At 56.5% G+C, this 15,001-nt stretch overlaps 1 protein-coding gene across 1 annotated transcript in view; it reads left to right on the top strand.

Annotated features, from left to right (window-relative positions):
- CROCC2 (ciliary rootlet coiled-coil, rootletin family member 2) overlaps nucleotides 1–10,597 on the top strand; it is a gene marked incomplete at both ends in the record, with an annotated part of 51,980 nt that extends 41,383 nt beyond the window's left edge. The window contains 4 exons of the mRNA XM_084893085.1: nucleotides 6,486–6,667; nucleotides 8,952–9,072; nucleotides 9,652–9,774; nucleotides 10,571–10,597. Coding sequence (XP_084749211.1) covers nucleotides 6,486–6,667; nucleotides 8,952–9,072; nucleotides 9,652–9,774; nucleotides 10,571–10,597 — 453 coding nt within the window. The remainder of the gene's footprint in view (nucleotides 1–6,485; nucleotides 6,668–8,951; nucleotides 9,073–9,651; nucleotides 9,775–10,570) is intronic.
- Between the last annotated feature and the right edge of the window lie 4,404 nt (nucleotides 10,598–15,001).

Here is a 15,001-nt window from a genome sequence, read left to right as displayed (position 1 = left end):
GCCCCACCCTCCCTCAGCCAGGCGTCCGTTTCAACACCTCTGAATCTTTGCCCTTTTGCCATTTCCAGGAGACTTTATCCACTTACACGCCTCACGGCGGTGTGCTTATTCTGCTTTTCTCTGCCGAGAGGATGCTTTCTGCTTTTAGTGTCCCCTCACAAGCTCCACTTTGCCCTTGACTGCAGGTTGTTTGCTCTCCCCTTCCCTCCAGTGCCCACATCCTGGCCTGTCCCTTTCCCTGGTCTTGGGGGTACGGGAGTGTTACAGAGATGGGCGTGGCAGCGATGTCGCACTGTGCTCAGGGAGTGCTGATGGCAGCTGGTACCCTTCCTGGGCCCCGGCCTCCCCAGCTGCAGGGGGTTCTGTCCTGGGACCTGCCCTGATCTCCTGCTAAGTGCCGGCTGGGGTTGCACAGAGCCTGCCCCTGAGTTCAAAGCCCCCAGTGTCTGCAGACCCAAGGGACCATCCCACAGCAGCCACACCTGGTGCATTCCTTCTCAATCGAAGAGGCCGGTGGAACCCCATTGGTGGGCTCCCAGTCCTGGAGGCCAAAAATCCCTCTTGGGTGACTTGTTCTCTCCCAGGTCTCAGCCTCTGGGTTGGGCTGGGCCCCATCCTCACCCAAACCTGGAAGAATTCCCTGGCAGCTCATTCAGGGTGTGGCAGGGTCCAGTTCCCTGTGGCTCTGGGACCAAGTCCCATATCCCAGCCCTCGGCTAAGGATGGAGCAACTTCTAGAGGCTTCTCCCAGTCCCTGGAATGGGTCTTCTCACGGGCCCTCACTCAGAGTCCCGAAGAGCAGACCTCCAGTGATACCAGAACCACCTGGGTGGCCTCTCATTGGTTAGTTACTAGCCTTCATTACCTCTGCAAATCCCTTCGCTACGTAATCAGTACAGGATGACATCAGGGCCAAAGGTCACAGGCCATCTGTGACTGCCAGCCCCCCGGGTTTGAGTAATTTGTTGAACATGTCGACTGAATTCATGCGCCCAGCTGTCTCAGGTGAGCCAGCCCTCTTCCCATCTCTCCAAGAGAGGCCTGTTTTCCCTTAGATCTCAGGCTGGCTGCTTGCCCTCTGACCTCCGTCTCGGTTGGATTCTAGAAATGGGAGGATATTGTAGGTTATCGGAAGTGTTGTTTCCAGAGTGGGGAGCCAGAATGCCCATTTAGCTTTGAAATTCAAAAACACTGACTCCTCCATTGTTTGTACCTGTGCGTGGTGAGCCCGACGAGGCAGAATCCAGTCAACCTCAGTTTACACAGGTCTTTCCGCTTGAACAGCACCTCTCCTCCCCGTGCTTCCCTGTTCGCTTGTCCCGAAATTCACAGCACCCCGACACTGCTCTCCCGGCCTGTCTTCCTTGCTGACCTTAAACTTCACCTTTCCAGGTCCCAGCAGTTTAGGGTCTTCTGCCTGTTTAGCTGACCTGTCCTGTGTTGTCCTTAGTGTGTGTGTTTTTATTTGTTTGTTTTTTGTTAATCATCACCCGAGGATATTTTCCCATTGATTTTTAGGGAGAATGGAAGAGAGAGGGAGAGACAGAGAGAAACATCGATGTGAGAGAAACACATCAATTGGTTGCCTCCTGCATGAGCCCCGACCAGGGCCAGGCCGAGAAGGAGCCTGCAACTGAGGTACATGCCTTTGACCAGAATCAAACCCGGGACTATTTGGGCCGCAGGTTTGGAACGCTCCCCTGGCCCAACGTCTGTACCCAGAGCCAAACTGGCTAGGTGGCCTTTATGTTTTTATCTCAACTGTTCACTCTCCGGCTCCCCCATGGCCTCACCTTGAGAATATCAATGAACCTTTCCTAACATGGATTCCCTTTTCTTCAATCACTCTATTCTCTTTAATTGGAGACCCTCGGATCTGATTCCTCAGATTGGCTTTGTCTCTTGAACCACAGTTGATTGCTACTAGTACGTACGTCATCATTTTTTTCCTCTGCACGTCTTTAAAGAAGGGGGTCTGGCCTTGCTCAAAGCTGGAAGTGGAGAGGAACCTCCTGGGGACTTGTTGTGACCCTGTCCAGATGCTTCAGGCCCAAAGGAAAGGCAGAGAGGAAGGTCTCAAGGGAGACCATGGTGGCCCTGTGGCATGGGGAACCAGGGGCAAAAGCAGTCCCGAGCCCTCACTAGAGCTTTTCTGTTCCAGGAACGGGGTGGGCAAGGGCCCTGCTCCAGGGACACAGCTACAGTGACTGGAGACCTCTTGTTCCTCACCCACCATGACCCTCCTCCCCGGAGGCCTCCCCTCCACGCCAGACGCCCCTCCAGTCCTGGCTCTGAGCCGGGTTCCCAGGGACTGGGGGGAGTGGGGAGGTCTTCTGAGGTTGCTCAGATATTCTGTATACATGTTAATTTTTCTGCTTGATCAATAATTTCCTCATTTTTTTTAGTGAAGTGTGTGTCCTAAAATCTATCAGGATTGTGGGAAATTTTTCTAGGATCCTGGTAATTACCATCTCTCCTAATTTCAGGCTGGTTGGTTCTGTCTGGCCTTCATCTTGCAGGAGCCCTCAAAGTTCTGGTCTCCAGCTCTGAGGAAAGTTTTCCCAAATTCTGTGACCTCTTGGCCTTTGCAGTGGGCATGGGTTTGGGATTGAGGCTTGCCGAAATCACCGGCAGCCCCAGGCCCTTTTGACAAACAGCCAACCCAGGCAGAAGTGTTTGCCACCGAGGGTGTGAGCCAGAGCAAGGTCGGTAAGCTACACGACAACTTTCACGTTTCCTGGGCTGGGTTTTTCTCTGTTTCACATAAGCCAATGTGTTTGTCAAGAGAAAGTTAATTAAAAACATATTTTTCTAATTAAGTGGCAGGCTGTGCTGAGCAAACAGTAAGATTCTTGTTTGAGAGCAAACCCCTCCCGTTCCCAGGGCTCCCCTGGGGATTCACTAGATCCACAATGCACAGCCCGCATCACCCACCCCGCGTGACCCCGCATCAGGGCCAGGTCCCAGCCTCCCGGCTCCCAGGCTCCCAGAGTCCTCCTGGCACCCGGACTTGTCACGTCCGACCCCGCTGGCTCTCACACACCCCGTGTCAGCCCTGCTGCACACCCCACCTCTCCAGAACCTCCCCTGGCCCAACCTGAGCTCCATCCAGGTTCTAGGAGCAAAGCTGGAGAGCCCTTGGCACCCCTGGGCACACATTCTCAGCTGGGGCTGCAGCTGGTTCCTAACTTTTGTCAAGAATGTCTGTGTTTGTGTCTCCTTAGGTATTGTCTTTATCAGCTTTTTTGTGTTAAGATTATTTTATCTTGATTTGGTGAGTTGGTAAGCTTTCCATCCTTTCCTTTCACCTGGACTACCCAAATAGCCTAAGAGGTGAGGTTTTTTTAAAGGTTAGTTTGAATTTGCCTGCAAACCCTGCCCTTCTGTCATCTTAAATAGGCTTTAACTTCCTCTCCATCTCCGTCTGTCCCCTGTCTTGTTCAGTTCTCCTCCTCTTCTTGTCACGTGGCAGTCACCCACCTTATATTTTTGAGTGCATGTGTATTTACTGTCGTCATAGTGATGTGTGTGGTTGCACCCGCAGTTAGATCTGTGCCTGTCCTGGGTGTCGGAGGTTCTATTTATTTCCCCTCTTCCAACTTGCCAACAGTTCATCTCTTTTATTGGTCTTTTCAAAGAATCAACTTTTATCTCTTCTCTTATTTCTGTCCAGTTTACTCATCTCGGCTTTCATCTCTGTTAGCATCCTCTTTTGGTTGTCGTGTTTCTGATTTCTGATATTGAATAAGTGTGTGTTTATGTTTAGACTTTCTCTCTCTCTAGTAAGAGAATTCAGTGTTAACCATATTTTCCCTAATTGATGTTTGCTGGGTGACCCGTGGCTTTTTCATATAAATTATTTCCTTTTTACCCATTTTCTAGGAGTTTCAGCTTTTATTTCTTCTTTAATTCAAAAGACAAATTCCATGTTTGTGCCTCTTTTTGTCGCCATATCTGGTCTCACTGGTGAGAGGGCATGGCTTGGGCAGTGTGGGCCTTTGGTCAGCTTCTGGGGGTATCTGGGTTTATGCTCCTGGTTGTCGGCTGTTTGCTGGTTGCTCTTTGCTTTCTTGGTTTGGTTTTGTCTATTTGTTTGTGGTATGTTTGGAGGAAACCGGACAACCTGATTGCAAAGTTTACAGGGAAGAAAAGATTATTATAACTGATTTAAGGCAGCAGGAGGGGTAGCACCGGCTGAACAAAGAGGCCAGCAGGGTAGCGGAGACCAGAGGTGTTCAGCTGTCACTACTTGGCACCAAGCCCCTTATATCTGAGCAATTCAAGGGCTCATTGTGTCCAGAGGCTGGCCAGAGGGCAGAACCAGCCAGCCAACCAATGGGCCCATTGTCACCCAGGGGCTGGAAAGGTGTCAGGCTGAGGACCTGAATGCCAAGGCCCAAAGCACGGACTTGGGGAGTCGTGGCATGCTCTGCCGTTCACTGTGCATAAGTGGGCTGGGTAATGAGACCCCCGCCAGCTGTACGTGTACAAGACATTTTCCACCCTTCCTTCCACAAGACCCTTATTTCACAACAGCCCCCTCCCTTCCTTCTCCTGGTCCCAACAAGAACCCGGTGAGGTTGCATCACCCCATGCCACAGATGGGGAAACTGAGGCTGGGGCCTTGTCCAAGGGCACGAGGGGAGCCGCGTGTCCCTGCCCCAAGCCCGGCTCTTCCCTGCCTGGCCCCAGGCTGGGCTGCATTTGCCATTACAAGAAATTTAATTCCAAGGGCATGGAATCCTGACAAGACGAGCCCAGGGTTTCACATAAGTGGGCGGGGCCTCTTTAAATACCATGGGATATCTAAGCCGTGTTCGAAGGAAACCTCTACTTTTCTACTGGAAAATGTGTACGAACAGAAAATTATAATTTTCAAAATTGCAAGGGAGGGTGAAACGTCACAATTTTAGGGACAAGCATTGTCCTCCTCCCTTTCCTTTTTCAAAGTACTAGTGTCAGCCCCCACGAAAGTGTACGGAGGGTCCCCCTGCCGTCTCCAGCCCTTCCTGGCTCCTCTGAGCAGCCCTCCTGTGTGAGCAGCCAGAGTCTGCTCTGGCATTCGGTGAGAATAAAGTGAGAGGATGGACAAACGGCCCCTCTGACAGCCCGGACTGCTGTGGTCACTGTGGAGGACGGGTGTTTGCTGAGACTGGGACCCTAGGACCTAGAACTAGAGCTTGCCTGGGTCACTTGGGTACCCGCACCTTCAGGGTCTTCTCCCTGGCTCTGTGCCCAGCCTTCCTCTTGCCCAGTTGGCCCTTTCTCCCCTCCCCCAGCCAGGCTTCCAGAAGGCCTGCCCCTCTCTCTCCCACACCCTCAGCCTGTCACGCACACACACACACACACACAGGAAAAAGTCACTAACAATATTTGGTCCCACCCAAAGGGTCCTTTAGGGGTGTCTCCTTGACCCCTGGGGCACCCCCATTAAGGGACTGGCCCCTCCCTCCCAACTTTTGCTGACTCTCTGGGCTTCCCTGCTCGACAATCTCTTTTTCTCTCTGCCCGGACATCTACTTGGCAGGACCCCTTCACTCCCTTCCCCCTTCTTACCAGGGCACCCTCCCCTCCTCTGGCCTCCAGAGCCACCTGGTTCTGAAACACTGCCCCTGAGTTTAGTGACTCCTGGGCACCCCTCAAGACTGAACTCTGAACCTTCACCCCAGACATGTTCCCCCGCCTGCCTTCCGTCTGGGTGAGTGGGTCCCGGAGCACCCAGCAGTCCATGCCTGGGAGTCCTCACTCCCCCACACGGCCCCTCCAGGCTCCAAGTCCCATGTCATGCCCTTTCACTCCCCCACTCACGTCCAGGCCACCTCCTGTCCGCCACCGGAGTCACAGGACCAGAGACACTGGCCACTTCTCACACCCAACACAGGGAAAGATTCAAAAATTAGAGACTGGCCCAACCTCACGAAGCCATGCTGGTCACAAGCCAACCTCAAGTGTCCATCATAGAACTCACCAGGGATCTCTAGACCCCACTGCAGGCTGGTTCGGGGCCCAGGGACATGTTCTCCTTGTGAGGACTCAGAGCAGAGGGGTGATGGGGGCAAGGCTGCTATCACAGGAGAGAGACCTGGTGTGGGTGGTGTGGGTGGTGTCGGTGGGGGGCCCAGTGAGGCTGTTTGGGCTGCAGGGCTGAGCAGGACTCTGGGCAGTGAGGGCAGGGCCCGGGGGCAGGGGAGCAGGTAGTAGATGGGGTGGGCTGAGTCCAACAGGCTTCATGACTCGGGGTGACTCTGGTCTTCATTCCAAGTCTGGAAGCAGGTGAGGGACACTGGTTGTGTCTTGAGGCCACTCTGGCCACAGCACAGAACCTGCCAGCGGAGTCTCTGCCCACGCTGGGCCAACAAGGCCTCCTTTCTAGTTCCCACGGCTGCATCACAGACAGCCCAGGTGTGCACAGTGTGCGTGGCCTCGTCTTGCCTCCTCACATCCTGCAGCCGGTCTGGGCAGACACCCTGTGCCTCCCTCCCCAGGAGCAACTGGACATGCTGCACCGGGCCCTGCATGAGAGCAGGAGGCACAGCCAGGGCCTCGCCCAGAGGAGACGGCGGCTGGAGCACAGGCGCCAGGAGGCCGAGAGTGCACAGGGGCCCCTGCGGCAGGTGAGGCCCCCAGAAGGCAGGGCCCTACATCCCTTCACAGAATCAGCTCCCGGGTGTGAACAGAGGTCCAGGTGTTCAGACGCCATTCAGTTCCCCGCTGACAGAGCAGAAATCGGAGGAGGGAGAGCACACGCAGGGATTCCCTGCTCCAGGACCACCTGAGAGCCTGGTCCATGTAGTCTGTTTATCCAGGTCCTTTGGAGGCAGCAGTTCAGAAAGCAGGGGTTGGGGGCACAGTGCTTGAAGAGGCACATCCTGCAGGGACCCAAGGCCTTCCAGCACCTCAAGGGCTCCCACCTGCAAGGGGAGCTCGTGGTGCTGCATGCACTCCAGCCGCTGGGATGGGCTCTGACAGTAGTCCTAGGAGAGGAGTCAGGGGATCCCTCACCAGGGTCCCTCGCTGGGGTGAGGTGAGGCTGAGGATGTGTCCTACTGCCCTGGGGGCCTGGCAGGTCATGGCTGAGAGTCTGTGAGCAATTCTGGGCCAAGTCTAGGCAGAGGGTCTTGCTTGGCCCCAGCACAGGGATCTAGAGTGGTGTGCGGGCACAGACAGAGGAGGGGCTCAGGAACACACAGCTGCCACCTGGGCACAGATATCCTTCCCTTTGCAGCACTGGCCCCAGGCAGGGTCCGGGAAGGGCATTCAACCTGGGCTCACCTATGCAAAGGGAGCCAGGTGTCTGTCACTCAGGGCTGTCCCAGGCAGGGCTGCTCAGAAGGGCTGGTGGAGGGTGTTAAGTGGCACACCGCAGACTTTGCAAGGGCCACCTCAGGTCCAGTGAATCCCTGGGCTTGTCACTGTGTCACCTGCTCACCAAGGCCTATAAAGACTGGCTTCCTGCTCGGGCGGGCTTGTCTGGTCTGGGCAGTGTGGCCCAAGGGCAAAAGGACCAGGGGACCACAGAGGCTAGGCTAGCATCACTGGCTGGTGGAAGGAGTAGCAAGGAGACAGGTGCCCGGGACTCTCAGACTCTGAAGGAGAAAGATGCTAGGGGGATATGTGGACACCAGAGAGGAGAGAAAAGGAAAGGTCAGGGCCAGAGAAAAGGTGAAGGCTGCCTCTACCTCAGGTAGGAGGGAACGTGTTTAGTTGTGTCAGAGGCAGAACCAGAAACAGCCATGGTCCCCATGGGCTGTAGGGTTGTGGACACCGACCACATGCCCCCTGAGGGAGCAGTGGTGCGCTGCGGGGAGGGGACTGCTGGGCCTAGAGCCCCCGGCAGAGTGTCTGTTCCATGTCCCAGGCAGGTCCTGTTCAATGAGGTGGATTCAAGGACAGGAGGGTTTTCCAGAGGGGAGTGGCCAAGTCAGTGCGGGGAAAGGACCCTGGGAATAGGATTGGGGTCTGGATGGGGGCAGAGAGACCAGCAGGCCAGGACAGGCACTGACAACCACTGGCCAGCTCGTCCACACCGGGCCACCTGCCCTCCCAGGAAGGAGGGCCGGCCAGCTGGGTACAGTCACCAGGATCCTGTCACCTTTCCTGAAGGGTGGGCCAGCGCTGAGCTGCTGAGCTGGGGAAGCGGAGGACTCATGGCCCCTCCAGGGGCTCCTGGGGGGCTGAGCATTAGCCCGGCTATGGCACCGCCCCGTGGGGGAGGGGAGGAACAGCTAATGAGTTCCAGGAGGTCAGCTGCGAGGGGCCGCAAACCCATAAACCCTTTATTGGTGTCTCAGGAGGGGAAGCCCGGCCGTGGCCGTTTGTTTATTTTGGACCTCATGTTTCTCTGTTTCACATGCACTGCCAGGACTGTCACTGGGATTTTAAAGAAACAGGACTTCCTTTTTCAGTGGAGGGGGCTCTGTTCTTCCCAGTCCTGAAGAAGAAAGGAATCCTTGCTTTTGAACACTGACCCCATAGTCTCACCCTGAGACTGCTCCTCTGCAGCAGGGCCCCTGAGAGCCCAGGCCCTGGAGGGAGGACCGACAGGGGCCGCAGCAGGACCCGCAGGGCTGGGCACAGTGGGCAGTGGGCAGGTCTGGTTTGCAGAGAGGGCCTGGGCTCTGATGCTGCCCAGCTGCTGCTAGGACTGCCAGGCCAGAGACGGTCCCCAGCAGCACCCAAGAGGCATGTCTGGGGTCAGTTCTTTCCTCCAAAAGGATCATCCACAGGGGCAATTGGAGCCCCACCAACCTTCCCACCAACGCTGTTTCTCTGTTTCACCCTGGTTCAAATGCCAATGGCCCCGGGTGGGGTTCGGGGTCCTGGCCCAGGGCAGCGCCCTGCCCCACCAAGCCAGTGCTCAGGGGACCCAGAGCCCTTCCAGGGGTTCCCACATGCTCCCCGAAGAGCAGGCCACTCTCCCCCAGCAGCCACTACAGGCTCTGCTCTTGCAGAGAGCGGGACACGCTGAGCAGGGAAGGGGACACGGTGGGGGCTGAGGAGCCACTGGACCAGCCCCTGAGCAGCCTGCACCTCCAAGTGGACAGGGCCCTGAGGCAGGACCAGCACCCACAGGTCAGCAGGGCTGGCGCAGCTCTGTGTACCCCAGCCTTGGGAGTGGCCCCGGGACAGGGGCTATCCAGATGGTGTGGGTGCCGGAAGGGAGGGCCACCTTGCCTGACTCAGGACACACAGACAGGTGTGCACGCACAGGGGTGTCTGCTGGGTCACACCTGGGAGTGGTGGGACGGTCGGGGACCTCGTGAGCCAGCACCTAAACCAAAAAGGGCGGTGTGAGGGAAGCATAGCTCCCTGAGTGGGGGGTGGGGGAATCTCTCTTTCCACCACTGGGCAGGCTCTCCACCCCAGACAAGAAGTTTACAAGCAGGTGGGAGGCAGCAAGATTCAGCCAGTAATGCCTGCAGGACCCTCAGTCCGGACAAGCAGAAACCAGGATGCCATTAAAGCAGATGTAAGGTCCACCCTACCGGCCTGCGGGCCGGACCCTAGCTCAGGTGAGGCCCAAATCTGCTTGCCGATCCTGAACTGGGGCCCACCCCCCAGCTGAGGGCAGTGGGTAACAGAGGGCTGGACAAAAGAATAGTGGCCACAAGGGCAAGTGGGCAGCAGTGAGGTGCCTAAGTTCTCACCCAGGTCCAGACAGCGGAGCTGGAGCAGGCCCAAGCCCAGCAGCCCCAGGAGCTGGCTGCCCAGCACCAGCAAGACCAGGCTGTGGAGGCCAAGCAGGCCCTGGAGTCCCACGTGCTGGAGGAGCAGGTGGGGCTGGGTGGAAGGCAGAGGAGGGGAGGGGAAGGGTGAGGAAAGCCCAGTGTCCTGCAACACACCCCTCCAGCAGGGGTTCCCCAAACTGACACCCAGGAGCTCCAGCCCACTGAGAGGCTGAGCAGGCTTCTGGGGCAGGTTGCCTGCCTGTCCGTAAGGAGGGATGGTGAGGGCAGTCCCTCAGTCAGAGGGCGAGGCCCGTGAAGTGTCCAGACCGTGCCTGGCAGGTGGCAGTTGTAGCAGAGGTGGCCCCTGCACCTGTCCTTCAGGCAGGAGGGGAGAGACTGTCATATGTGGGGACAAGGTGGGGACAGTGTGACAGAGCCTTGGAAATGTAGCTGTGTTGCACACACGCACGCGCACACACACACGTATACACACAGGCAAAGACATGCCTGCCAGGGCTGGACCACAGGCTCCAAGCTGTGAGAGACAGCTACATTCTACAGATAAGGAAACTGAGACCCAGAAGGTAAAGTGACTGCCCCGTGTTACCCCCAAGTTAGTGTCCCTGACCCACCAAGCCTCGTCTGCTAAATGTATGTGCTCAGGAGAACTTATTTCCTTAGCACTCTGAATACATTCATGGCCTGAATGGGAGGGAGTCTGTCCACTGTGGGTCCCTAGGAGAGGTGGGAGTACCTGTGAGGTGAGCATATGTGTCCCTGTGTGTCTGCCGATGTTTCAGACCCATGCACGTCACCTCCTGGGAACCATGGGCTGTGGCCTCCCAGCGCTTCCTGTTACAGAGCTCTGGGGAGGCCTGAGACCGTTCCTGCCCTGTTCCCAGGTGGCCCGGAAGGAGCAGCTGGACTAGGAAGTACAACGGCAACAGCATGCCCACCTCGGCCGGCCCTCCCTGCCAAGGACTGAGCCCTGCCGCCAACCCTGCCACAGCCCTGACCAGCCAGACGCAGAGCCATGAATTGGAAAACCAATGCTCATGCGCCTCAGTGTGGCCTGGTGCCCGCAGAGGGCTCAGGGAGCAGGCAGCCGGAGCCCACACTCACCCCCAGGAGTCCCCTGGCAGCAGGCACCCTCTGGGTCCCCCGACCACTGAGCTCCCCCACCCTGTGACGTGGGCTTCTGCTGGCACGGACCCCTCCCCGCTGCACACCACCTCCTCCCCCTGGACACGCCATGGGGACAGACCCCGCCAGGCCAGTTTCCTCAGCCACAGGCTGCATTCCCTGCCCTCAGCTCTGTAAACATGGGGAAACACGTGGAAAACATTTCCACCAAATGGAGCCAAAAACAGTGTCCTTCAAGGCCCAGTGCCCGCCTCCCACGCCCAGAGGCTGTGGAACCTTCTGTATCCAGGAACTGCAGGTCTCTCACGATGGCAGGTGCCTGGAAATGACTCAGTCGCTCCCTGTGACTCACTGGCCTGAGAGGCACGGGAGTAGGAACTTAAAAGTCAGCCTTACAGAACCTCTCACAGTCTGTGAACCTGGGCCAGGGACCATCGGAATCCAGCCCCATTGCTATGGAAGCAAGGCAGCCATCTTCACCTGTAGGCATTTGTATTCATTTCCTCCGTTTATACCGGGTCAGTGGTTTGTTTTCCTCTCCAAATGGCCTCTTTTGTTCTATGACACCAGCCAGCCCAGGACTCACACGCTTCTTGTGAGCTCTGCCCCTCCCAGGGAAACCCTGCCATACTCTGGAGGACAAGCATGGGGGCAGGAAGGGTCCAAAGCTCCAGGAAGCCACCCCATCTCGGCCACTGTAAGCTGTGGCCCAAAGAGACGGCCATCTGTCTCATTCAAGATGGATCCAGGCTTGCTTAGAGAGCCTGGCTGGGATTGCACAGCTGGAGAGGGGCATCCCTGCCATCCCCCAAGGGGGCGAGCCATGCTCATCACCCACCCTCATCTGCCCAGCAAGCCTTCGGGCACAGGGTCCTGTTGACTGGAGGACAGAGCTGGGCCAGGTAGACTGAGCAAAGTGAGGCCCAGTGTTGGGCACTGGACCTGCTCTCACACAGAACCCTGGAGGTTAAATGCAGGGAGGGGGCAGGGTAGGGGCCCATCCTGGAATACAAGGTCAAGGCAGAACTGCTGTCCTCCCTACACTCCAAGGGATAGGGCAGAAAAGCAACCGGTCTCTCACCCGTCCCTGCTCTCTGGAACTCGGCCACGGCCCTTGGGTGCTTCTCCCCTGCTCTCCCACATGGAGGCCTGTGGCCTGTAAGAGGCCCGGCAGGTTCCGGCATCCCTTTAGGAGTTGCCAGCCTTGCAGGGCAGTCCCAGCTCTGCTCCTCTCCAGCTGTGCAATCCCAGTCAGGCTCTCTAGGCCTAGGAGACCACCTGGTCTGGGGCACCAACCTTCTCAGGTGTCAAAGGACACACCTGAAGCCCCCAGGGGGAGGAGGACTCATCCCCTGAGAGCGCAGGAGAGCCATGGGGACAGGGCCATCCTGAAGCACTTGGGCCGAAAGGAAGGAGGTGACACCCTAAGACAGAGAGGCAGGGGAGGATGACCAAGCACCTGAGGAGACAGGCTCAGCCTCCAACGCCCCAGTTTTTGAGGGAGGCAAAGGCCCTGTCTTGGCCACAGCTGGGGAGGAAATGAGCCGCAGGACCCAGGACTGCAGCTGGGCCTCTTGACATTAATATTCTCACCTGTGGTTCTAAGATGAGGCCGGAGCACTCCCTCTCCCAGCACATGCATGCTCAGAGCCTGTGCGTTAGGCTGAATCTGCTATTTTTAATATTCTTTTTAAATTTTTTTCTTGAGCCCTGGCCAGTGTTCTCAGTGGTTAGAGCGTGAGCCCAAGCACCAAAGGGCCTTGGGTTTATGATTCCTGGTCAAGAGCACATTGCTGGGTTGCAGGTTCAATCCCTGGCCTCAGTCAGGACATGTGTGGGGACTGATCTCTCTCTCTCTCTCTCTCTCTCTCTCTCTCTCTCTCTCTCTTTTCCCTCCCCCCCTTCCACTCTCTCAAAAAATCAATGGAAAAAATATCCTCTGGTGAGGATTAACAAAACAAACAAAAAAAATCTTACTTGCATTTTCCTGCAGCATTAGAAAGGCCACAGAGCATAATTTTATTGGCTGCCAAGCAGGGACATACCCTGCCTCCCACGTGCCCAGGTCTCCACTGTGGCTTCTCTGCCATCATGAAACACTCGGAAATGAGGATCTTTGCCCTTGAACCAGGGGGTATGCAGGAGGCAGGGAGGGGCCTGTCATCACCCCAAGGCAAGGAAAGCCGTACCTGAGCCCACCTGTAACCCATTTATGGCCTTTCCTGCAGAACCTCTAGCTCAATATTTCCAGCTCCTCTTTTTTTTTTTTTTTTTTTTTCTTTTCTTTCTTTTTTTGAGCTAAAGCAGCAACAAACATCCCAGAAGTGAATGTGGACCCATTCTGGCTTTCCTTAGCAGAAGCCTCATCGTGATATTCAGGTGCAGGGGTGGGGGTGTGGGGTGGGGAAGGCACCTCCATGGAGGATCTGTCCCTCACTGCACATAGGAGGAGCCAGTAGGCTGGGGTCGGAGGGCTCAACACACTGGCTATGTGAACAGCTGGGCACCCTGAGCCAGGCCCTCCCACCTCTGTCTTGGGACACCAGCGGCACCCATCTAGCCTTACAGTGTAGTGACAGGAGCCAGATCCTACCTGCCCCTCTGGGCCCTGTGATCTCCCAACCTCACTCCCAGAGCAGGTGGCGGGTTACCTGCGGCAGGGTCTCTGGTTTCACCTGCATGGTAGAACAAACTGCTCTGGGGAGATCTATGCCTTGCCAGCTGCCTCTTGGAGGGAAGGAGAGGAAGGTGGGGGGTGCAGCCTGCCAGCCAGCCCGCCCCTGCCACTAGTGGCCTCACCCAGAGCCCCCTCCCCAGGCCTGCAGGGAACAGCCCCCTGGGCCAGGTGTGGACATTCACCACCTTACCCTGCAAGGAGTCCCAAGTCCTGGGGCATCCAGAGGTCGGCTCCAGGCTCCCCCATCTAAACTGCACACACACTCAGGCCCTAAATTAAAATGTCACAGGCCTATGGGGAGGCTCGGGTTTCCTGCCGCAGAACATGAGCCTGCTTGATAAAACCATTTTGGTTTTGATAAATGTGGACTTTCTGTGGCAGAGACAAAGGCGCCCTTGAGTCCAGAGGAGAACCTACAACGGCACATTGCTGAAAGCTATTTCCTGATAATATTTTTAGCACCTGGAAAAAAACACAAAAAAAACATTTTTTTTTCTCCTCTGGCCTGTGGAGTTGTGTTTTGTGTTGTTGTTTTTGTTGTTGTTTTAATGTAGTGCCCAGTGCGGGTGAGGCCTTGTGTTAACCCCCAGGCAGGGCTGCAGATCAGCCCAGGGTGAAGGGAGCAGGCTCTCTGAGTGGGCCTGGGCCTGAGCATCTCACAAAGCGGCCCAGGAGATCCCAGGGGTGGTGGGGTTGGGAGCCCCTGTTCTGGTGTCCTAGGGTCTCCAGCCCTCCCACAGCTGCACCTCGTGGGACTAGGGCATTTATAGGACCCTCACTCTCGGGGTGCTGCCAGTATAGGGCTGGCCTCCTGAAACTCTCACATGGCCCTGATTGCATCCTTAACGGGATCTGTGTAAACCGGTGGCCTCAGAATTGTCCACACGCACAGAGACCCTTCCACTAGTTCCTAAAAATCATATGAAATGTTCCTTGTTTTGACTGCAAGACAACATGCTCATTGAAGGCGTTTTTGGAAAATACAGAAAAACAAAGACAAGTATGAAACCTCTCAGGACCTGGTGACTGTTCTCTCTGCTTATCTTTGGGGGTCGGGGGGAGAGAAACCTGTCTTCAGGGGCGGGGGGCTTGGCTGGAGTCGCCAACATCAGGACTCTGGGAGCAGAGAGGATGGGGGAGGAACTGAGGCCTACAGAGTTGGGTCTTGCCCTGGGCCTGGGGAGCCAGAGGTGGACAGATGCCCCGTGAGGGCAAATGCAGTGATGTCCCGATCAGCAGTCCCAGCGGTGGAAGAAGGGCTGGGATCACCACAGGCTGGGGACAGAGAATCTGAATTGTGGGCCCTTGAGGTCTTACTCCCACCCAGGGGCCCAGGGACAACAAGCCACTTGCAGAGGCCCCCACTGACCAGCCTTCCCCAAAACGACTGCTTTGGGCTGTTTTACATAGGAGTCGCCAAAATTCTCTTGCTGCCTGCACCCGGCAGGAAACCTCTGGAGCAGAAACACTTTGTTTAATATCCTGAGGTTCCCCCGGCCAGCGGTCATTCCCA

This window comes from Pipistrellus hanaki (genome assembly GCF_964339955.1).
Source record: "Pipistrellus hanaki genome assembly, chromosome: 8".
NCBI classification, from domain to species: Eukaryota; Metazoa; Chordata; class Mammalia; order Chiroptera; family Vespertilionidae; genus Pipistrellus; species Pipistrellus hanaki.
This window is presented reverse-complemented; position numbering and strand designations above follow the sequence as displayed.